The 23699-nt window shown below is 49.4% G+C and overlaps 1 protein-coding gene across 1 annotated transcript in view; it reads right to left on the reverse strand.

The window, feature by feature from the left end:
• Positions 1 to 23699, reverse strand: part of PTPRS (protein tyrosine phosphatase receptor type S) — a 134059-nt gene that overhangs the window by 52832 nt on the left and 57528 nt on the right. The window contains exons 5-9 of the mRNA XM_077841947.1: positions 22841 to 22951; positions 6788 to 7057; positions 4088 to 4669; positions 2048 to 2181; positions 1711 to 1855 (exon numbers count right to left, since the gene is read on the reverse strand). Coding sequence (XP_077698073.1) covers positions 1711 to 1855; positions 2048 to 2181; positions 4088 to 4669; positions 6788 to 7057; positions 22841 to 22951 — 1242 coding nt within the window. The remainder of the gene's footprint in view (positions 1 to 1710; positions 1856 to 2047; positions 2182 to 4087; positions 4670 to 6787; positions 7058 to 22840; positions 22952 to 23699) is intronic.

The raw sequence follows: 23699 nt of genomic DNA on the forward strand, positions 1-23699 counted from the left end.
CGTTCATCCAGCAGCCGGCCAGGAAAAAACGTTTCACCACGTTACAAAATGTTGACAGCTCCCCAGCTGAGGTTCTTAAGAGCGTTAAATTTGTGAAACTGACGGCTATCCCTCCACAGCTGAGCTGCAGACCAATGGAACAAACCACGCCTCCTGGGCAAATTCCAGGATAGAAAGATCCCCAAAGAAGCCCCCCACCTGCCATCTCCTTTTTTTGGGAAAACCTCCAGTGTCGCTAGGCCCTACAGCCATTTCCACCCCGTGATGCCCACCCCTCTGGACTACTTGTATCCAACCATAAAGCCCCGTTCCCAAATCCTCCCCCACAATCAGCCCCATGACCCCCAGAACGAAAAGCTCTAGTAAAACAGAAGCAGAGTGTGGGAAAGTTTTGACACCTATACTTGATCCTTTCGATTCATTCTTTTATTTCTTGGTGCTGATCAAGGACATCTGGTTCTTTCTACTGGTACCGAACTGGGTCAGAACTGGAACCAGCGGTGTTTCAGCAAAGCCAGGAAACAATTTTCTTTTTATATAGATACCAACTTTTATAAAAAAAACAACAAAACATTTCAAGGAAGGAAGCAAACAAACAAACAAGCAAATCTCTGAATGGACTGGAGACTTGAGAAAGCCCCGGTAAGAAATTCTGTCTGAAGTAGAAAGAGAAACTCCCCTTTCTTCTTGCTCCAGGGCGAGAGAGGGAAGGGGAGCTGACAATTAAAATGGAAAGACGAGGGGGGCTGCCCAGCTGAGAGGCTGCAGCTCCCACTTGTTAAGGGTTGTGAGCGATGGGAGCTCGCTTGCGCTCTCACGCGCTGACCAGAGCCATTTCTGAGCTAGTTCTGCTCGCGGCTACTCCAAACTGCAGCCGAGGGATTTAGTAGAGATGAGAGGAGACAGAAAACACAAAGAACAGCTGCCACAGCCACTCATGCAGTGAAAAAACACCTCATTTAAAAGCAAAGATCTGTGAAAAGCCCAGGTTGAAATATTGCCATCCAGGGCTAGTCATCCCCAGGGCAACAGCGAAGGGAGACAATCCATTAAACTAAAACCAGCACATTTGGGTTACATACACTCCATTCTGGTGTCGTTAACATCCCCGCCACATTCCCCCCCCCCAAGCTCTGCCAAGCCCCAGTGGCCTGTCTCCGCAGGCTATGAAGTCACTTATGAACAATGAGGTGGGGGCTGCTTTCCCTCAGACGGATGACAATGTTAGTTTTATTAATCACCATCTACCCCCCGGCTCACAAACCTCTTGCAGAGAGCTCTCTCAAACCCCTCGTGTGTCCCTCCCTGGAAGCTCCTGCTCAGTTTCTGCTTGTTAACGACCCATAGCCTCAAAGCGGGAGGCGGGAAGCCGTCCTCACTGAGCATGCTCAGCATGAAGGGCCGAGGGGGACAGTGTCAAGCTCATTAAGCCACCCTGCTCGTTAAGCCGCTCCTCTCGGACAGGTGGTGCTAACTCGTGTCCTGATCCCAAGCCCACCCAAACCTTGACTATATAGGTCCGCGAGGGAGGAGGCGGTGGGGTCCATAAGTACCGGATAACCCCCTCCCCACAGAGTACCCCAGCCGCGCAGTCCTCTCCTGTGAGGTCGGTGCCGTGAACTCCCCTCGGTTCCATACCCCTGTGCCTGCCATCTGTGGCTCCCTGACTGTCTTCCCCTCAGACAAGGCTGGGAAAGGAGAGACACCTACTAGACTGCAGGGTCCGCTCCCTGACCTCCGGGGTGTAGGCCCCCAGGCCCAGAGCCGAGCGGGCAGCCAGCCGGAAGACATACTCAGTGTTGGGCTTCAGACCTTCCACTGTGAACGAGGTCGCTGGGTCAAAGGTCTTCAACACCTGGAGGTGGGCCGGGGAGAAGAGAAGGGGAGGGAAGAAAAAATAAAAACAGGAAGCAGAAACAAACATCCCCACAAAAAACCTGCCCTGCTTCCCACACCTCCCAGCCACCCCAGCTAAGGGAGGGTCCCGCCATCCTGCAGGCAAAAGGGGCAGAACCATCATCCCCCACGCCTCCCTTGTGGCACTCACCTCCCTGCCGCGATCTCCTTCCCTGTAGCTGAGTTCGTACTTGACAATAATCTCCTGCCGGGGAGGGCTCCATGACACTCTGATGCTGGTCTCCGTCTTGGCTTCCGCTTGAAAGTTCATCGGCTGCCCAGGAACTAACATAGACCGAGGAGAAATCCACAGGGTGGGGTTGGACAGCCAGCGCAGAGGAGGAGGGAGAGAGAGACAGGGCCCAGGTTACTGGGCTATTTAGAAGAATCTCCCCCCACCCCCACCTCCACCCCAGGCTTGTCCATAAGCAGCATATGGGTGCGTGGTCCTGACTCTTTCCCATCGCTCCTGCAGGAAGGCAGGGGCTTTTCTTTACTGGAGCCCAGTGTCTGTCACCCTGCAGGGCCAGGACAGTAAACCATCTACAGTCGCTGGAGACAAGCCAGTCCTGGATCACAGTGTCCATCATCCTACACAGTAAAGGGGACAGCCCCCCATCCCTTGAGTGACGTTCTCAGCCTCTCCATAACTTGGACGGTTCCGGGAACCGTAGTGTACAGAAAGCGGATTTCCCTGGCCTGCAGCCAGAATGGGGCTCCTGATTACCAGGGAAAGAAGGGGTATGCATTTCTGACAGAGAAGGGCACTCAGAGGAACTTAGCCAGAAGCAAGGTCAAACTATCTGTTCATTCACAGAGCATTCTGGGTAACGACATGCAGATGAGTACAGCCAGCATATCCCACTTGGCTTCTAAAACCCTCTCTCACGTGCCTGCCATGACAGATAGCACTAGATACAGACAGAATATGGCTCTGCCCTCCTACGGTTCCTTTGATCAGAGGCTCTCAGCATCCTTTAGAGACACCACACGTGGGGAGGTGGGGGTATCAGTCAACCTACTCTAGAGGTGGGGAAACTGAGGCACCGTTTTACCGTGACGTGCTCAATGTCACAGAGAGAGTGGCAAGGATAGAGCAGAGGACTCCTGTCTCCTAGCTGCCTGCTGTAACCACTAGAAACAAAACCCAGGAGTCCTAACTCCCAGGTCCTCTGTTCCAGCCGCTGGACAGTGCTTCCTCCCCAAATAGCTATTTCTATTTAAGCTGAAGATACTTAAGCAGATGACACTAAGCTGGGGGGAGGTAGAAACGCTGGAAGGTAGGGATAGGGTCCAGAGTGACCTAGACAAATTGGAGGATTGGGCCAAAAGAAATCTGATGAGGTTCAACAAGGATAAGTGCAGAGTCCTGCACTTAGGACGGAAGAATCCCATGAACTGCTACAGGCTGGGGACCGACTGGTTAAGCTGCAGTTCTGCAGAAAAGGACCTGGGGATGACAGTGGACGAGAAACTGGATACGAGTCAACACTTGCCAGGAGATTGAGGGAAGTGATTATTCCCCTCTATTCGGCACTGGTGAGGCCACATCTGGAGTATTGCATCCAGGTTTGGGGCCCCCATTACAGAAAGGATGTGGAAAAATTGGAGAAAGTCCAGCGGAGGGCAATGAAAATGAGTAGGGGTTGGGGCACATGACTTATGAGGAGAGGCTGAGGGAACTGGGATTATTTAGTCTGCAGAAGAGAAGAGTGACGGGGGGGATTTGATAGCAACCTTCAACTACCTGAAGGGAGGTTCCAAAGAGGATGGAGCTCGGCTGTTCTTAGTGGTGGCAGATGACTGAACAAGGAGCAATGGTCTCAAGTTGGAGGTCTTGGTTGGATATTTCACTAGGAGGGTGATGAAGCACTGGAATGGGTTCCCTAGGGAGGTGGTGGAATCTCCATCCTTAGAGGTTTTTAAGGCCCGGCTTGACAAAGCCTTGGCTGGGATGATTTAGTTGGGGTTGGTCCTGTTTTGAGCAGGGGGTTGGACTACATACCTCCTGAGGTCTCTTCCAACCCTAATCTTCTATGATTCTATAAAGATGACCAGTAAAGAGAAAGTGCTCTGGAGAGCGCCCTGGGCACAGTGTTATCATTGTGCTGTGAGCCAGCTAACTGTCTCCCCGACAGAATCCGCGTGTGGCAGCTCAGTCTGTCCATGACTACATGGGCCCAGAACTCACCTCCTTGCTGTGTTTTGACCTGGATGGGGTCGGAGAGGGGCCCATCTCCCACGGAAGTGAAGGCCAGGACCCGGACGGTGTAGGTTTCGTCCTCCAAAAGGCTGCCAACTGTGGTCAGGAGGCTGTCGTCTACGTTGTGTTTCTGCCAGTTGCTCACCGGCTGGTCCGGCTCCATGGTGTAATACACCCTGTAGCCGCGGATCTGCCCGTTGGGCTCCACCGGCTCCTCCCATTGGATGATCATGGTGGTGCCACTCAGCATCCGCCCCTGGACGCTGCGAGGAGCGCTAGCTGGCGCCTGCTCCCCAGTGCGGGTCACCACGGACTCGCTGGGAGGCCCCTGCCCGATGGTGTTGACGGCAGACACCCAGATCTCATACTCCGAGTTGGGGCTGAGTCCTCCGATGCTGTAACGCGTGGTAGTGATGTCCTCTTTGATCTGGTAAGGGCCATCCTGACTCTTGGACTTGTACTCGATGACGTAGTAAGACACAGGGTCGGGGTTCCCCGAGTCCCAGGTGATGGTGATGCTGGTTGCTGTGGTTTCTGTTACCACAGGGGTCCCGGGAGCCTTGGGCAGCGCTGAGGATGGGGAAGAATAAACACTTTAGAACCATATGTTAAAACGGTGTCTAATTGGCAAGTTAGGGCGCTGAAAGCTGGCAGCACCGTACAGATCGCAGCGCGGCTGTTCAGTAAAATGCTGCTGAAATATTATGAACCTAGTTACGCTCTTTATTACCTTCTTAAACTGCTCCATCAAAAGGAAGTATTCAACAAAACATCTGGAATCGTTAACACAGACTTCAACTGAACATCCCAATGTGCTGAGGAAAACTGGTTTCACACCCAACTCCTTTAGAATATGGAAAAAATATCTCCTTAAATATCACTAGCTGTTCCTAGACCTGGGCATTTCTGGCTCTCTCTGTACCTGCAGTATGCAGTCACAAGACAGCTTTCTCTAGAACTACGCAGTTCTCGGTCTAGAAAGCTACAAAATGAACAAGTTTGCTTTGGTTCCTCACCCCCCGACCCCTCCAAATGTGCTCTCTAGACCCACCTTCTCCCCCAAGTCTGCACTCTAGATCTGGGCTCAAGACCTCCCAAGTACATGCTCTACACCTGGGGCTTACCCAAACACATGATCTAATTCTAGACCATCCCCTGAAGCACATCCTCTAAATCCCTACAAGCACCCGCTGTAGACCCAGGCCCTTTCTAGATCTACCTCCCTGTTCAGCTTGCTTGCTAGAACATATTGCAGTTACTTTCATACAGGAACAGAAAGATAAAGACAAAAGGCAGAACGTGCCAGCGGGACATAGGTTCCGTATCTGGGGAAGTGAAATATTCAGACAATGCATCATAGCCATGAGCTTTTAAGGTTAATATTATGGTACAAGAAAAAGAAAAAGAAAAAAACAGAAAAGCAAAGGAGTGTTTCAATCCAGCCCCGGGCATCCTTTTGCCAGCGTCTCAACCTGCTCCCTGCGCAAACAGCTCCGCCGGAGTTTTGTGCAATGATTCCAAGGGGTCCCTGTTCCCCACTGTTGCCAGAGCTCCCTGTCCCGTATGCTCTGATCAAGTGGGATCTAGTTCTCATTTACTCTCCTCTCTCAGGTCCTTATGAAGGCATCCCTTTTCCCCCCTCCCCAAATTCCCTTATGGACAGGGTCAGTGCTCAGAGCAGACATTAACTCTGCACCTCTCCCAGCCAAGGGGATCTGTTGCTCATGCTCCCCAGTTGAGGAGGGAAGTCTTCCAGCCATACATCTATGCTCCTCTTGGAAATCACAAGCTTCAAGCTGGGGTTTCTCATGTGGTGAGGCAACAGAGAAGGCTCCCGTAAGACACCACGACGAGGATGTGGTGCAAGGAACTGCATGCCGGAGACGGGCAGGTTCTGACCCCTCTAACACTGGAACAAGAGTGGGATGCAAGCCCCAGTCCCCTGACCGCTCAAGGCTCCCCACACATCATCAGCCAACCAGACTCATGACCCAGGATGAAAACAAACGTACAAGTTTTGAATCTCGGTTCCCCTGATAAATAACAGCTGCTAAAGCCAGGAAAGGCCCCAAGCCAGTGATGGAAGCTGGTGGCTTCCAATCGGTTGGGGATTTTTTTGTACCACAAGCACACTGAGAACCCACTCAGTAGCATGCCATGCTCATGTGCACCCTCACACACATCTGCACACACACACACATGCACAGCAATGCCTTTGCAAGCTCATGCACGCACATGTGTATTTGTCCATACTCGTGTACACTTATACCCACATGATCGCATACAGTCATGTACCCATATGCTCATACAACCATGCTCATCCCTGATCGCTCTCACACACCCCCCCCCCCCACCATGTGCCTACGTGCATGAGCATAACCCCGTACACTCACGTGCTCATACAACTACATGCTCGCATGCATCTGCACATTTCCACACACAGCCACATGATCACCGGCATGGTCATGCCACCACACATTCATTCGTGCATGCTCACCCGCATGGTTGCTCACGCATGCACACATGTGCGTGCTCATACACATAGCCATGCACCACCTACATGGTTGCTCATGATTGCACACATGTGCATGCTCATACATATGGCCATGCACCTGCATGGTCGCTCACACTTGCATACATGTGCACGCTCACATGCATGGTCACACCCCCACATGCTCATTCTCTTACATTTCACTGTGATCTGAGCCACGGCTTCTATGACCCCCAGGCTAGACATGGCCACGCAGGTGTAGTTGGCCGAGTCCTTGACGTCAGTGAGCTCCAGGACGTTGCGGCCCACAGGCATGTCATCCTCGGGCGTCAGGTCTTCTGCCCCCTGCATCCACTTGACATACGGCATGGGCGAACCCACTGCCACGCAGGTGATGTTGACGTTACCCCCGGGCATGATCTCATGGCTGACGGGCAGGATGGAGAAGCGAGGTGCCACCCGGCGAACTGTGGACGAGACGCACAGAGGTGACACAAAAAAAAAAAAAAAAAAGAAAAGAAAAGAAAAGAAAAAAAGGGAAAAAAAGAAAAAAGAAAGAAAAGGGGAGAAGATAATTTAAATATAAACGGGGCTCATCTTTTTTTCCTTTATTTAAAAAATAATAATAATAAAAAAATTCAAAAAACCAAAACCAAAAAAATTAAACTTCAAATAAATTTTACTTCACAAACAAGATATAGAATATAGACATAAAGCGATATTTCATAGCAACAGGGTTCCATTGATCAAGATTAGACCCATCACAGCACAGATAAATACACAAAAATTTATTAGCAATTTCTCATCTTTACTTGACAAGTGCTGGCATTGCACGCGTCGAACAATCTCCTCCACAGCTGCTGGGGCCCCGGCTCCCCACCCCGCTCCCCCAGAGCCCCTGCCCACTCCCCTTTGTTAGTAGGATCTAATTCGCCCTCCTCCACCTCCTTCTCACATGGAAATCTGGAACAAGCCCACTGCCATGTTGTGAACTGGTCCTCTCCAGAGTAGCAGATTCATGCCCCAGGGAAAGGACTAATCTCACACCAGCGAGCTCTCATTTCTGGCCAGTGTCAAGGGGAACGGAGGAAGACGGGGAGGAGCTGGGGTGGGGAGGGTGTGAGGAAAGCTTCCTCTCAGGGCTCTGTTCTTGTTGAAAAAGCCTTCAGCTTGTTGAGACCCTGGGGGGGGGGGGGGGGGAGGAGAGAGACTCCAAGGAGAAATCAAGTAGGAGAAAGAGGTCTCCTGCCCCAAATTCCAGATAAGCCTACATGAGAGGTAAAAAGACAGGGGGGCACCCCCAGAGCAGGCTAGAATTTAGGGTGTGTCTGTCCATGTGTGAGAACCGTCCAGGAGGAAGGAGCCCCCCCCCCCGCACCTGGAATGTGAGAGAGTGGGAAAGATGAGAAACTCTAATGAAATTTTTGTGGTTTTCGGGTATAGAAACCCTAACGAAGCCTCTTTAAGATCTGACACGGTTCCATCGATAGATGCAGCTCTCAGAGTCACAAACATCATGCAAAATAGGTTTAAAAAAAAAGAGAGAGAGACAGAGACAGAGAGAAGAAAAAAATGCAGAGGAGTATAACTTATGGGCCACTAGCAAATGCCCACATGGATACTGAAGAGAGAGAGAGAGAAAAAGAGAGAGACAGACAGAAAGAGAGAAGGAAGAAGAGGAGAGTGGGGGGGGGGGGAGAGAGAGAGAGAGAGAGAGAGACGGGGAAGGGGAGGGGGAAACCGACTTTAATGCTGCATACTTTTTCTAGCTGATGTGACCCAATGTGGTGGCTCACATTGTCACATCTCAGCCCTGGCGGAATAATAAATAGAATAGAATTAATAATAATAAGAAAAACAAGGTAATGAAACTTTAACGTTGAGAAAACAGTGACATGTTCTGTGCATCTCCTTAGCAGAGAAGTGGATGCAGCTTCCAGACCTTACACGGGAAGAACATGGACGCAAAGGAGAGAGCGCAGTTTCCGTGGCTCCATTTTCTGAAGTGACTGGGACGGATGGACAGAGGGACCAGCTGGGTGGTTTCCTCACACGTCAAAGAAGGAGAAGGGGATCAGAGAGAAGTTTAATCATAAAAACCCAACCCAGAGACTAACTCTGCACCTGGCTGCCCAAGGGACACGGAAACCTCTCCCTGCTCAAGGGCTGGCCCTAGGGGAGTGGGATCTCCATAAGTCCCCCATCTGTCTCTGGATGACCCCCCTACTATTTATTCCATTTAAGTCTGTGTATGATGGGGGGATAACACCCCACAGAGTCCAAGAGGGATCATGGGCAGACAACAGGTGACCTAGAGAAATGTAGTTGGGAGTGAGCTGAATAGGGCAACATCCCATCCTAGGAGTGAGGGCAAAGGGACAAAGGTTGGGGAGGCTGCAGGTATAATTGTAGCAACAAGGGAAAGAGCCGTGTGAGGATGAGTCCCTGCAGGCTTCAGAGATACCTGTATAATTCCTGCATGTACTCAGCGAGTAAGGAGACCAGTGGTTGTGATGAGTACCACAGGCTAGAGCCCTGATTCTCCTCACTCCTACAGCACAGTAAATCCAGAGCAACTCCACTAAAGTCATTGGGAGCTGAACCCATACAAAACTGGTGCCAAAGAGAATCAGGCCCAGAAGCTCTCCCCACTGGGTCATGGTGGCTTCAGATCTCCTTAGACCTGGTGGCCTGGATCAGCCTCTAGCTTACTGCACCAACCCAGCTTCAGGTTGCTCCTTAACAGAGGTTCTCAAATGATGGCTTGCAGAATGAAGTATTCTGGGAATGAAGATGGGGGAAGGAGGGCGGGGCGTTGCACTGCTGGGAGAGGAGATGGCCCATGAGAGGGGGTTCTTTCCCACAGAGCGGAACAGTTGGCGAAACAAGGCCTGACGCTGCTGTGGGGGAACGATGGAGTTTTCATTAGCAGCGGGTGAAATTTTACAGCTGAAACTCCCCTCCTCCTGCAAAAAATAAATCCTTATACAAGTTCAGATGCTTAAAATTTTGGGTTCAAAATGCCTTTTGGTTCTGACATTTCCTTCCATTCTATTTTTTAAAAATAAAAAAATTAAAAATTAAAAATGCTCATCACTGACCCAAAACATCCAATTACAGGTCCCACAAAATGTTTTGTTCGATTCAAAACAATTCTCCCCTCCCTCCCATCCCCCCACTTTTGGGAGTTGCCAGTGAACCAAAACCTCCATTATTCAAGTTTTAACATCCAGCCTGCGGCAGGGCTGGAAATGCCGCCCCCTCCTGCATGGGGGCTGGGGGCACACGGTCACAGCCCAAGCTAGTTGCAAAGCCTTTGCTCTCCGTATCTACCTTAGCTTCACCCATACAGCCCAGCTGCCTGCCCATCTAACCCCTGCTCCCCATCTTCTTTGCTTGGAGGAAGGAGAAGAATTTGAGCCACTTGGCAGCTGCATGAGCTGCTCACGAGGTGTCGGAGCCCAGATCATTCAGAGGGGAAGAACCACAGAGCGTTATTAGAACAGCACCAACCAGCTTTTCTGGAAGGCACACCTCCAATGGAGGCCTATCCCTCTCCCTGTTATCAACAGGCCAGAAGCTGTTTCCCTGCAGTGGAGGCTCGATGGAAAAATTAGCCCCTGCCTCCTTCCCCAGATGTCTCCATCTCAAGGGGAGCTCTCCCCACTTGACTACCAGACCCGCTTCTGTGCAGTCAGCCAGAGAGGGCAGCAGCACCAATGGGGCAGGGCCTGGGGGGAAGACAAGGAGAGTCAAGGATTTCAGGCAATGAAGAGCATGGAGACTCGGCACACCAGGGAGATCCCAAGAGAAAGGGGCATGAATGCTTCCCCACCTTGACCCGAGCTGGGGAAAGGCACAGAACTGGGAGGGTGTATAGCCTCACCTAGAGGTTGTCATTGGCTTGGGAAAGGAAGGTGTGGGGGGGTGTAACTTCACTTACATCCTGGTCCTCGCTGGGGAGGGTTTGGCAGGACCTACTGGTTCAGAAGAGTGGGGAGGCATCTCCTCCCCTGGAGCCTGGCTGAGGAGCAGTGCCTAGACACCAGCAGAGGCTGAGGGACAGGGTTTAAAACACACTTGGGCATTGGCTGGGGCAAATGGGCAGGAGGCCCCCCACGCCGGGAAGTTCTTAGCCCTAGCAAGAAGGGCTGGAGGTGTCCCAGCTGCTGTTCCCATCCTTCCTTCCACTGGGATCCAGTCTGAATGAGTCGCTCGGCCTTGGCAAGAGCAGAGAGTCCTAGCTACTTCCCTGGAGCTGGTGGCATTTCAGAAAATGGAGCCACACAAAGACTGTGCCAGTCACATTGGAGACAAGATGGAGAGTACTTGAAAAGAAACAAGTGGGGGCCACATGCAGACAGATCGGGGGGTGGGAATGAGTCTTCCAAAGAGGAGCTGATATGTCACTTCCTGGGGGAGGTGGGGTGGGGGAGGTTGAGGAGAAATGGGGAGACACACATTGACGGACAAGATCCAGTCAGCAAACAGCACTGACAGCAACAAACAACGGCGGGTGGGATGCAAACACCGAGTTGTCATGGAAACAGAACAAGACAGTTAAATTCAAACTGAGATTAATTAAAAAAAAATAAAGAAAGAAAAAAAAGAAAGGAAGAAGAAATCACAATTTCGTAACTGAAAAGCATCTTTCAATGGGGGCGGAGCGCTGAGAATCGGAGTCTGAAGGGAACAAACCAGTGTTGCCTGCCCATGTCCGGCGGGGGTAGAGGACGGGGTCCACTCACAAAACACAAGCTGAGAGCTGCTCAGTGATGTGCCGATTTGCAGCACCCCACACGGACGCGGAGGTGCTCAGGTTTTCAGGCCCTCAGTGCAGCATTACCGCTTGGCTGCTTTAATGACAGTTAGCACATATAGCAAGTGGGAAGCAAACGGCAGGTCCTGATCCCTGACCAAGAACCTGGGAATCCCATGAAGGGTGAGAATTTGGAATATGGTTGGCCACACAGCAATGCGAGGACAGAAAGCATTGGTAAGGTGCAGTATCTCTGTGGGCAGTATCCTAGTTTAAAGACGCTTCACTCTCTTTCTCTCACACACACACACACACACACACACACACACACGGGAAATGAGAGCAACTCCTGCATTAGCACGGGAGACATGCAGAGAGCACATGAATGCAGGCAAGGCAGGGCTCAGGGTGGTGACAACAGCACTTACTGTAACAAGAAACACCCAGAGGGACCCTCGCTGGAGGTCTGGTATGGTCTGGGTAGCAAGTGAGCCACACTAGAAGCCATCACTGCTGATATTTATTTTAATAGCTGTACCACTCCTATTTGACTGTTGACATGAGATTTCACAAGCTGAGATGCTCCGGGTCAGTGTCTAGGTCAGAGCCTTGGGGTGAGGAGGTTTGAACAGCAGTTAGAGACTGAGCAGAGAGCTCTGGCTGCTCACACCCAGGCTGGGTTTCATAAGCAGCAGCCGGATGAGCAAAATCAAATGCAAAATGCAACCAGAGGAGCCTCTGATGCTGTTATCAGAGACAACTGGAACGACTGGGAGGAAACCCCAAGAAGAGCGGAGGGGTAGTGACGGTTCTCCTTCTAGATACAATTCATTTAGGGTTGCAATAGATGTCTTGTAACCCCTACCTCCCTTCTTTCCCAGAGCTGAGCCGCCTCCGGGATTCTCACTCTGGGACAGATAATTGCCAGCACCAAAATACAAACAACAGCCTTGCCCTGCTATGTTATTTTTCATCCCAGGATCTCACTGAGCTTTTCAGACGTTCGTATTATTTATTATCCCCCTTGTACGGATAGGGAAACTAAAGCACAGGGAAGTGATGTGCCCAAACTCAACGAGTCATCGGCAGGGCCCACAACAGAACCCAGGAGTCCTGACTCCCTGCCATGGTTTTCACCATTAGACGGCACTGAATGTCCTCTACAAATGCTCAGCGCTTTCTGCCACAGGAATGGTCTGTGCTGGTGGCAGTGGAAGGAGTGAGAGTGTCAGTCACTTTGCAAGTGATCTACCGGTGGGCAGAGAGAGCGGACCAAATCTCATTCCATGCAGCCCTGACACCCTGTAGAATCCTGCTGGTAACACAAGTCACCACGCAGTTCAGGTATTGTCTCTAAACTGCAGCTCTGGCAAAAGAGCCATCACTCCCTGGGGCTCTGTCCTGTTTGACACCTAGAACCAGGCAGACCGATTTTAGAAATGGGCTCAGTTGGAGAGGGCGGCGTTAAAGGCATAGAGCTGCCATCCCTTACTTCGCCAGACTGAAACTCACCGGAAAGGAGAGGAGACAGGGTTCTGGACCTCAGTCACCAGGGGCTGAGATCCACTGCGGAGGACCGGGATACCCAAAGTGCAGCTACAGGGCCAGATTGCCACCCTTTCCGATGAGTTTTGAGGGCTAGATATCTGCTGACTCTGCAGTACCATCTAGCTACCCCATGTCCCCAGGCATGGAGAGGGGCTGTACGGGGGATGATCCAGGTCATCTCTCCTCCTCCCACAACCACGCTGGTAGGCGATCCAGACAGAAAATGAATGCAGCCTCGTCACAGGCACTCCCCACAGCCACCTTGCTGACCACAACCTCCGCCTTAAAGCCGTTCCAGCTGTGAATGACAACGGAGAAGGAACTATCTGCTAAAGCTACTGGATTCCATCTTCATTTCCCTTTAACTGCTGCGAAGCAGGACCCTAACCATGACATTTCTGGGTGGCTCTCCAGCTCTCTGACAGACTCTCCCCATGTGCAGCATCAGGATAAAAAGCAGGATTTGGGGGTTGGGGAGATGTGAAAAATGGAAACAGCTATGTTGGGATTTGTAACTGCTGTCCTTCGATTATAAATTCTTCAGGGTAGGGGAGGTCTCTTTGTCCAGGGTTTGCATGCACCTAATACAACGGGGTCCTGACCCATAACTGGAGCTCCTTGATGCTACATAATACAAAAGCAAACAACAACCACCCCATGTCTCTCATTTTCCCCTTCCATCTTCACACCGGAACCTCAAACTTTTACCAGTTTTATGTGGAAATGGGCCTGATCCAAGATTCAGGATCCAACCCTCCCTGTGCTCCGGAGACATCTGGATTGTATGTCATCTTCTCCCCAAGTTTCTAGAAGCCCAGATCTGTTGTACAGAATCAGTCACTCATTCTCACACACACATTTTTTCAGTGGCTGCCAGACTCTTGGAAGCACTTTTTAAATAGGGATACTGCTTGTCATCAACAGACATGGTTTTAAGAACTAAATGCTAGAGGCTTGTGGTTCTAGTCAATTACGTCAACCCACATTCTGAAGAGAGGCTCACTATACACAACGTGATGCATAGTAAGACCCATGATATTAGGTTGACTGGAAGCGGCCAAGTGTCTTGTCGACACAAGCAAATATCTGTGCCCTGAGTTAAACTCTGTTTAACATCCAATTCATTAGCAACTGAACAGATTAAAGAAGGGCTGTGGTTTTTATCTTCCAACAGACCAGATAAAGCCCATTGGTTTTACTGCCGCTTCCTCCTAATGCAGGGAAGTTAACACAGGTTGTGTTCTGTGAGTGGCATTTTCAACTAGTCATGACCAACAAGACAATACTCATTAACATTGCCAAGGGGTTTTTTTTCTCCCCAGATAGAAAGGCAGCCAGAAGATCCATGTGATGAGAGACACCAATGTTCTAAGGGGCAGATTTACAGACCTGATTGGAAGAGACACTGGAAGATCCAGGTTTGGGTTTTGCAACACCAGAATCCGTCCTTAAACCGTGTTCCCAGGACGCAGCTGGTGAGAGAAATCTGAGGACTGATCAATCAGTTTGTGCTGACGAAACCCACTGACTCCACTTTCTAACCCCCTTCTGGATTAGCTCAGGAAAAAGAGATATTGGGATGGGGGAAAGGGAGGGGATGCTAGACAAGAACCCGTCACTTCAAACCCCGATTCACATTAAACCAACTAAAAAAAGAAGGAAAATAAATAAATAAAAGAAAGAGAAAACTAAGACTGAAGGAATAAAAGTGAAGTGACTGGTTGAAAGCACCAAACAAAATCAAATGGTGTTAACGTTTTGACATTCAGCAAGCTGCTGCTCCGAATGAGGTGAGAAGGCGGACATTATCGGCCATTTTGGCGAGACAGGAGTCATTCCGTCTTACTCCAAAATGAGGACGGGGGGTAGGGGAAAGGGTGCCAAAATAATGTGCAGCCTCTACATTATTAGTGAAGTTTAGATTACACCTGTCCTCCCCTCCCAAAAGGTAGCCTTCTCTCTGCCCCCTCCGTTCTCCAGACAGCCGCCTCTCCCTCTTCCGCCCTGCTCCCTCATCTCCCATTCCAGTTGCAGTTCGCTCCACTGGGGCAAGATGCTGTTCAGATTTCCCACTTCCGTCCCTCCAGAGGACAAGAAGTTTTTCCTCCTCCTGCCCAGCTCTTTCTTAATTTCATTAATCCTACAAAGATAAAAATCAGAGCAAGATCTGGATTTGGTCTGGAGGAAATTTTGCCGTCAGTACTTCCCAATCATGGTTATTATTTTGCCATTTAAACACATCAGTTGAGCGACAGGCTGGCTGAACATCTCTAGTCTTTAAAAAAAATTTTTTTTTTTGCTTTTGCATGAGTGAATACAAAATAATCTGAACCCAATTGATTTCCAAGCAGCTCCATTGTAGCTGCTGTAATATTAGACACAGACTTTTTTTTTTTTTAAATTTGACAAGGTGTAATCTAATTCTTTTCCCCTAAAACAAAGAGAACAGCGATGCAAAAGGTGTAAGAGACACAGTCAGGCAGAGATTTCGAGATCAGTACAGCACAGTGTTCCTGCAAAGTGTCCTTTATAGATACACACACATATATATTTTTGTTTCCAGTTGCTTTTCCTGGTGAGAAATCCTTCTGCAGAAACACAGCAAAGTTGTTTGTTTGCTTTGTGTAGACATATATTTAAACTCTCGAATTTCAGAGCTAAGAACACCCCAAACTTGTACAGGGTGTCCCCCCTTGCTTGGAGTGACTTTCTTTAAAGGTATTATGATAACACTTTCAGGTAGGGGTGGTGCTCTGAAATGTATTACAGTCACTCCCCCTCCCTGAATTCCAGAACATGTTAACAGTATGCTGGAAAATGGACTTACAGGGGATCTAGAATGAGGTGGCAGGGATCAAGAGTGGCATTACACCCCCCCCCCACCTTTGCTGCATTCTAAAATATATTAACGCTATTCTGGATTAGTATTAAGACTCCCTCACACAAATCCCATCCCAGGGTTTTAGAACCTGTGAGCATCCTGCAGCAGACTGACACTCCCCTGCTAGTCTCTGCATTCTAGAATGGTCTTGCAATTCCATCTCTCTAGCCTCTCCCAGGCATTGGAAGTACACGGATTTAGCAACAGGACACCACTCCACATGCCTCTTGAGGGGCATTTGGAGCAACAGACTGCTCTGGATTAACAGTCCTGAGTGACCCAAACTTGCCCAGCTCTCTACGGTAGGGGGCTGGGACTCAGATCTCCAAAGATATTTAGGTGCTTAACTCCCATTGATTTCAATCAGAGTCAGGTGCCTAAATGAGATTATTTTTGAAATGATCCATATTTTTAATGCATTTGTTAAGTTATACTTGCCGAGTTCACTGTAACGCGAGATGGCCCAGCTCAGCTCCAAAACCACTTCTCCAACCCCCACTGAGATATATTCTAATTGATTTAGTGTATTCTTCTATTAGCTATTTACCTAATTTCACCTGAGAACCCATACCAAGTTGCATTTTTCCTAGAACCCTGAAGAATATTTGGAACATTCTCAGCAAGAACTGGACTGCAAAGGCTAGATTATAATGGAAAAGGCACAGATGCAGTACGGTTAAGAGTGATCTGCTATAGGTATGCCTAATACAGAGACGGTGCAGCTATTTAAACACATACTGGATTATCTTAACCCTCCTGGGCCAGCAAAGAGAGGGATGGGGTCACACCTACAGCAACACAACTGTTGCGTTTCTGAAATGCTTGATAAAGCACCAGATGCCACATTCCATGCATGTTTTGGGAGATGCTTAAACCCAACCAATTCACCGCTCCTAAGGTAAGGAAGTCTAGCAGCAGCAACCCTGCATGCTTAGAGGTTGCTAAAGCATAGCCCACAGAGTTCTGAGGTACACTGTGCAGGTTCCCTCATCATTAACAAGGGAGAGGACCTAGAGAGACTTCAAGTCCTGGTGTGTTATGCTCCTTCCTGAGCCAAGCAGTAGGCCGCTCGACTTGAGATAGCTGACTACATTCTGGGGCCTCTAGCCTCCCTCTTCAAGAAGAGGATGGTTACATTGGAAGAATTATCTAGGCTCCTAGTAAACTGCCAGTGTTGCACCTCTGTTGGGCAACGTTTGGGCCTCTTTGGTTCAGCTCAGTGACGTGACCGTCAGACACGCAGAGATTTGATCCCGGCATTGGCCCCCAAAGTGGAGCGAGCACCTCAGCCCACATGGGCAAGAGTCAAAAAATCATCAAGGAGGTTCTGACAAGCTGCTGCTTTCCTGTCTTGCCTGAGCTTGCCGAAACCCTTTTGAACCGTCCTGCCCTGAGAGACGCTCCAGAGCAATGGGTCCTCTGCTAGCTAGAAAAGGAGGAGAGGTACTAATCTTTAAATAAAGCTGGCCACCCGCACTAACATCCCAAATTCACAATTCACAAAATTCCAATTTTACGTAGGGCTGGTGCAAAGCCCACCAACATCAACGGAGAGGTCCCCACTGACTTCAGTGGGCTTTGGATCAAGCCCTTAGTTATAGTCACGAAGGATTAGACTACACTGCAATTAGACATCCTCGGCTGGCCCATGCCACCTGATTCAGGCTCATGGGCTCGGGCTATGGTGTTGTTTAATTGAGATGTAGATATTCAGGCTTGGGCTGGAGCCCTGGCTCTAGGGCCCTGTGAGGTGAGACAGTCCCAGAGCTCAGATTGCAGCCCCAAGCCCAAATGGCCACATAGCTCGTGAGCCCGAATCAGCTTGCATGGGCCAGCGGTGGATGTCTAACTGCAGTGTAAATATACCCTAAGGCTCAGATTTTCAAAGGTATTCAGGGTATCAAAACCAATGGGAGTTAGGCACCTAATCTTCTTAGGTGTGTTCGTAAACCCCAACAGGCTCCTTTAGCTACATCCTTAAGTGCCTACATACCTTTGACAGTTTGGCCCTAAATCTCAGAATATCCAAATATTCTTCAGTGATATCAGGCCCTTCTGGACCACTGCTTCTCTAGGTCCCTCAAGGAGTCCCCACTAGCAGGGAATTCTGCTTTATCCACATAAGCCCAGCGAGGGCAGCTCCTTTCAACCACTATGGACTTTTGCTGGGTTCATCTAGCCTGACCTCCTGCGCAGTACATGCGAAAGACCCTCCTACTCTCTGTCCCGCATCCAGAACTTCCATTTGAGCGACAACATCTCGTTTAATGAGGAATCCAATCTCGACTGACTTGTTTAGTTTTATTTTATACTTGTTATTATTGGAACTTAAAAAAACCTGGATTTAACCCTAGGAGCTTCTCAGATCACCATGCGTCTGCAGAATCCACTGCACTGAAGAGCAGAGGGGCAATTCTACCCTTGGCAGGGCAGTTTGGACACATTAGAAATGTTTTATAAAGACCAAAACCTTTTTCTAAAAATGTGTGTAAATCCCTTTTTATTTTACCTGAATCTTTAAACTCAAATTCCTATTCATGAAGGCAAATCCTGTAATCAGTGACAATTATACCTGGGACCATTGGTCCTGGGGAAATCTCGTTTCAGGCTCTACCCTCTCCGCTGGTTTTAAATAGATGTTTTTATAGAGGGTTTTTTGTCTCACTTGAGATGGAGTCAGAAGAGCCACTATTGGCCACTTCAGAAAGACACTGTCAATAATGCAGCATTTCTGAGTGGTACCCTTGTACCTTACAACCAGGGGAAATGGGGAGATTTGGAGGGGAAGGCGAAATACCAGCACTGAGGGTCCAAGCACTGAAATCTCAGCATCTTAAGAGAAAGAGAAAGACAGACAGTGAGAAAGGAAGAGAGAGAGAAAGAGAGGCAGACAGAGATACTGTGTCAATACTGCACTGGATTTCTCAAAAATCACACAGCTTTAATACCTGTATGCTGGGAAAGCCACCTGTCTGGTCATGTATTGCATAAGGAGGCCTGGTTGGCAGGGGGTAAAAGCTACACACAAGGGAGGGGAGGGCAGTCCATTTTCCAAAGGCAAAACCCAGAAGTTGATTAGTACTGTGTAAAAATCCACCGGCCCGCTCCTGCCTGGGGAGTCACTACCGCGGAGTGTGTGAGAGAGTAAGAGACAATGGGGGAGTGGATGGGACTAAAAGGGGTGCGCGGGAGAGAATCCCCGAAGCCAAACCAAATTTAGCACAAGGATTCAGCTGGTCACATTTCTTGTTGTCGTTCACAACAAGGATTCAGCTGCCAGAGGCATCAAGCCAGCTTCTCCTGAGTTTCCTGCCTCTGCACTTTCATCTCTACCCACATCCCTTCAGAAAGGAGGGTTTCTGGAGCTGGTTTTGCTGACATACATCGGTGCCCAGCAGCTGGTTGAACAAGCCGGGGTTGGGAGTGTGTGTGTGTGTGGGGGGGGGGGGGGGAATGGAGAGAGGTATAGCCCTGAGACCTGGCCAGCCTCCAGCTGGCTGCAGGTAGAAGGTGCACAGTCGGCTTTGGAGCAGCTGGGATCTTGACAAGTCGCCTCTTTTTAGAGCGGACTTGCTATGGGTTGGTGGTGAGAAGATCCAGTGCCTGGTAACTGGGGCCTGTGCATACGTGTATGTGCGTGTCAAAGGAGGCAGGAGGATGGGGATCACTGAGTTGGATTCAGTAGCACAAGAGAGGGTTCCCCATCTCTCCCCATCCTGGCCTGCAAGCAGACTGGCTTCTCCATGTATGTGATGGCAAACTCCTTGAAGCAGGGAGCGGGTCTTAGTTTGGGTACAGGACATGTCCAGTGCCACACACCCCAGGTACTATTCCAAGGTTTGCTGGTGAACTGGGGTAATGGGCCGATCCCTTGTTAAAAGCACCCAGGATTTCCAATCCCCAGTCTCTCTCCCTCCCTGAAACAAGGCTTGTCCTGAAGAGCAGCACTTCCATGGACAGGTGTTAGAGCTGTGTGACTCCTTTCTTCTTCGGGGGGCTGGGGAGGTTCAGTTACCATTGGGGGCAGGAACACTGGCTTCTCACAATGCGTTTGGAATAAACTACAGCACAGCATAACCAATCCAAACCGAAAGAGAAAACCAAGAGAAAGCAAAAAACCCAAAAGGAAACAATAAGAAAAGAATAAATCCACTTCAAATAAATCAGATTAAAAATAAATTATATATATAGGAAAAATAATAGTAATAATTGATTTAAAAGAGTGGCATGCAAAGACGATCGTTACATTCTCCTATCATGCATCAGGCCCAATGTCCAAACGGCAAGGTAACCATGACGACAAAAAAGTGCAAGAACTCAGCAACATTACCAAAGGATGCATAGAGAGGCCCACAATGCAACTCAACTCATCTCTGCGAGACCCGGGAACGGGCAGGTCTCGCTCATCTTAAAGATTTCTTGCTTTTTCTCTTTTTTTATTTATTTATTTTTTATTTCGTTATTTTTTTTTTCTCTTAAGAATGTAAAAATGTGGGTAAAGAAAGTAAAAAAGAAAAAAACCACACCAACCTTCTCGTAGCTCTGAGGGATGTTAAGGGGGTTTGATGCGGAACACAATGACATGAGGAGAAGAGAAAAATAGGGGAAACACAGAGAGAGTAAAAAAAGGCCTTCTCAAGGCTGTCAGCTGCAAATTGATTTTTTTTCTTTTCTCTTTTAACCAAAAAAAAAAAAAAAGGAAAAAAAGAAAGAAAAAAAAGATAGTAACGACCTTTTTTATTTTCTCCTTTCCTTCCTTCCTTCCTTCCTTCCATCCCCCCCTCCTGTGCTTGTGTTTAAGAGCATCCAAGCTCTGTGAAGAGGTCAGGGTGGGAACAATCCAAATTCAGAATTAGCACCCAACAGAGGGGCAGAGCCCCAGCAGGGAGTTCTCACCTTCACAAGCTCATCTGATGTTTTACAGAAGGAGAGGGGATAGAGATTATTCCAGGCAGAGTGGACCTGGAGCAAAGAAGATCCCCTAATTGAAAACCTTGGCTCCCCAGCCCTTCCCCGCCCCCCACCCAACTGCACTCACGCTAACTCCAATATAAGACTTACTTTAATAAATAAATAAATAAGTAAAAAGAAGAAAAGAAAAGACATTTCCTTGCAAGGTTAAAACTTACAACACCTATCCCTGGTATTCTATAGAGACAAGCATGTTATGGGAGAAACAAGTCAATTGGAAACACAAGCATGTTCAAGACTCTTTAAAAAACAAAAACGGAAGAAAAATGTGTGCATGACCTTCCCCCTCCACTTCCTCCCCAAATGACTGCATTTCAGAACTTCGATTACCTTTCAGTGAAATTGACACACAAGAAACAAGGAATTAGCATGAAAAGCACCCCAAACACAGCACGAGCTAGCCTCCATGGTATTCTCTACACCTTCTCAGCCAGCAGCTAACGCTGGATCACAGAGGCTTCAGGTGCACACGCAGGCTACGTTTTGGTATAGAGGGCCATCCACCTGGAGCCGAGACTCATCCAGGGGCTGAGACAAGAAGCTCTGGGCAACCAGAACCTTTGGCCGATTTTCAACTGACCAGAAAGGCCAGGGAGATTTAAAAACAACATTAAAAAAACCAAACAAACTCAACACATTTTTTAAAAGCCCATTCCAGCTAAAAGCTGCTTGCAATTCATTTAGCCCTTGTGAGGTGTCAGATCCTGGATTTATGATGTTCCCACCCGTGGATTTTCAGAGCCCAGATGACAAGGCAAATTTCAGAAGCGATTTTCCAGCTGGCCACAAAAGGCTCTTTAAAAACGTAGCTTTTAAATAATTAAAAGCCTTCTCTCCATGTGCATGTGATTCAGTGAGCATGAGACACAGAGAGAGGAGTGCACACAAGAGCATGGGTCTGCATCTAACTGCAGCGTCAATGCAGGTGAGGGGAACGCTTCCTTGGCCAAATGGGATGGACATGGCAACACTTGACTGGGATGCAACATTCTTTGAATGGTGGTTTTACAGTGATAGGGGCTGGCCCTTGCTCTCTCGTAATCAGAGGGTTTTGCTGTGGAAAAATATTAGTCTGTAGGAAAATATGACCCATCTGAGAACTTAAACCAGATGAACAACAAAGAAAATGCAGGGGGTCACTGAGCCAGCAAGTGCTAAAAAGCATAGGAGGAATTCAATATTCCTATTTCATCTGCCCCCCCCAAGCTGTGTGGGTAAGGGGACTTCCCATTGGTTACCCCAGGATTGTGCTGGTGGAGCCTGCTTCTCACCATGCACATATACCCAGGCCAGTGGTGTCTCCAGAAGGAACCAGGGCTAGGCAGACCCTGTGGTCAGGGAGCTCAGGAAGGAAAAGCCAGCTGGAACATGAGTTCAGTGCAGTCTCAGTCCCAGACCGGCAGTCCAGTGCAGTATCAGTCCCATGTTGGGAAAGCTCCACGCTGAATAGTGCCAGACCGCACCGCTCCCTGCCAGGTCAGCTGGAGAGCAATGTCCCCAGAGGGAATGGGCTAGCTGAAATCCCCCTTCCGCTGCCCTGCAGGAGCAATCACCCCTCCCCTGCCCTTGCGTGGCAAGGTGAGATTTGCCTGCTGCTCTGGACACCCGATTGTCCCCCAATCCCAGTGCTCCATTCCGGTGAGACTCAGGGGTGGGTGGGCTCACCCAAGGGAGCTGACCATGCCCCGCCTCCTCTAAAGCTCACACCAGCTGAGCAGACCGTACCAATTCCTGCAACTTCCATGGGAAAGGTGGTAACCCCATAAGTGGCCACAACCTCTCTGCAGCAGAGACCATGCGCTCCCCTCTCAAGATGGGACCCCACATTGACCCAAGAGCTTTAATGTTCCTGGGCCAGCTTCCTGGGGCACCCTGGGGATCAGAGCTGACCTCACAATGGGGGGGTCAGGCCTCTATATTGCTGCTGTTCGCGCTCCGCCACTCATTCCCAGATGTGCCCTTGGATCCTCTTTTCCACCCCCTCCCCCACGATGAACTCCTCCCCCTGGCTCCGGGAAGGAAACAAATCAAACAGCAGGGGCAGAGGGAGCCCATGCATTTGCCAGCGTTCTGAGCCGAGGTGCTCCCTACCTCTCACGTAAAGGTTAGCAGGTGAAGAGTAGCGCACCCCAGCGCTGTTGCTGGCCACGCATTCATACTTCCCCTGATCAGTCTCTTCACTGCTCTCAATCTGCAGGCCACCTGGCAGGAGAGAAGAAGACGGCAGCAAAGAAATTATTATTATTATTTTATTTTTTTTAAGAGGGGGGCTGGCACCAACACCCTCCCCCGTCGTTTCCCCCCAGCGTCAACGCAGATCCGAATGGTGGCCCGGGGTGTGGGGCTTTTCGCTACCATGCTAGAACTTCACTGCTTTGGGCATTGCTGGTACCAAACTTGGACCAGAATGATCATTGCCACTGCAGGACTAGTCGCCCAGCCCAACACCCCCCCCACCCCGGGCCCCAAAATCCAGATCTACAACGTGGGTAGAAACAGTACGAGCTGCACCATGCTGTCCTACCAGTCTGCATCAACCCTGACCTGGGGGTTCACTTCTAACAGGGAGAGGACAGCTCAGCACACAGGTCTTCCCTTCTGTGCTGAGAAGACCATCAAAAACACCAACTCTGGTGTCTTCTGCAATATGGACATTTTCCTCTAGGAACTAATACCAACAACTCATCTCGCACAGGCCACCGAACAGCCATTGATGGCCGTGATTTCCTGTCGCTCCTGATCTAGGTTGGAGCTGAACCAGCCTTCAAGATGAAAGGCTCTGTAACCCACTACCAGTCCCCTGAGCCATCCCTGTCACCGCTGGGTTCGTTGTGTGCATAAACACTAGACTCACAGGAGCTGAGAGAGTACTTGAAAAGTGTGTTTCTACCAGTGCACGTGCTTAAGGGAAAACAGCATAAAAAACCTAACTGGAATGTCTAAACTGCAC

The sequence above is a fragment of the Eretmochelys imbricata genome, chromosome 25 (assembly GCF_965152235.1).
Source record: "Eretmochelys imbricata isolate rEreImb1 chromosome 25, rEreImb1.hap1, whole genome shotgun sequence".
Lineage (NCBI taxonomy): Eukaryota > Metazoa > Chordata > Testudines > Cheloniidae > Eretmochelys > Eretmochelys imbricata.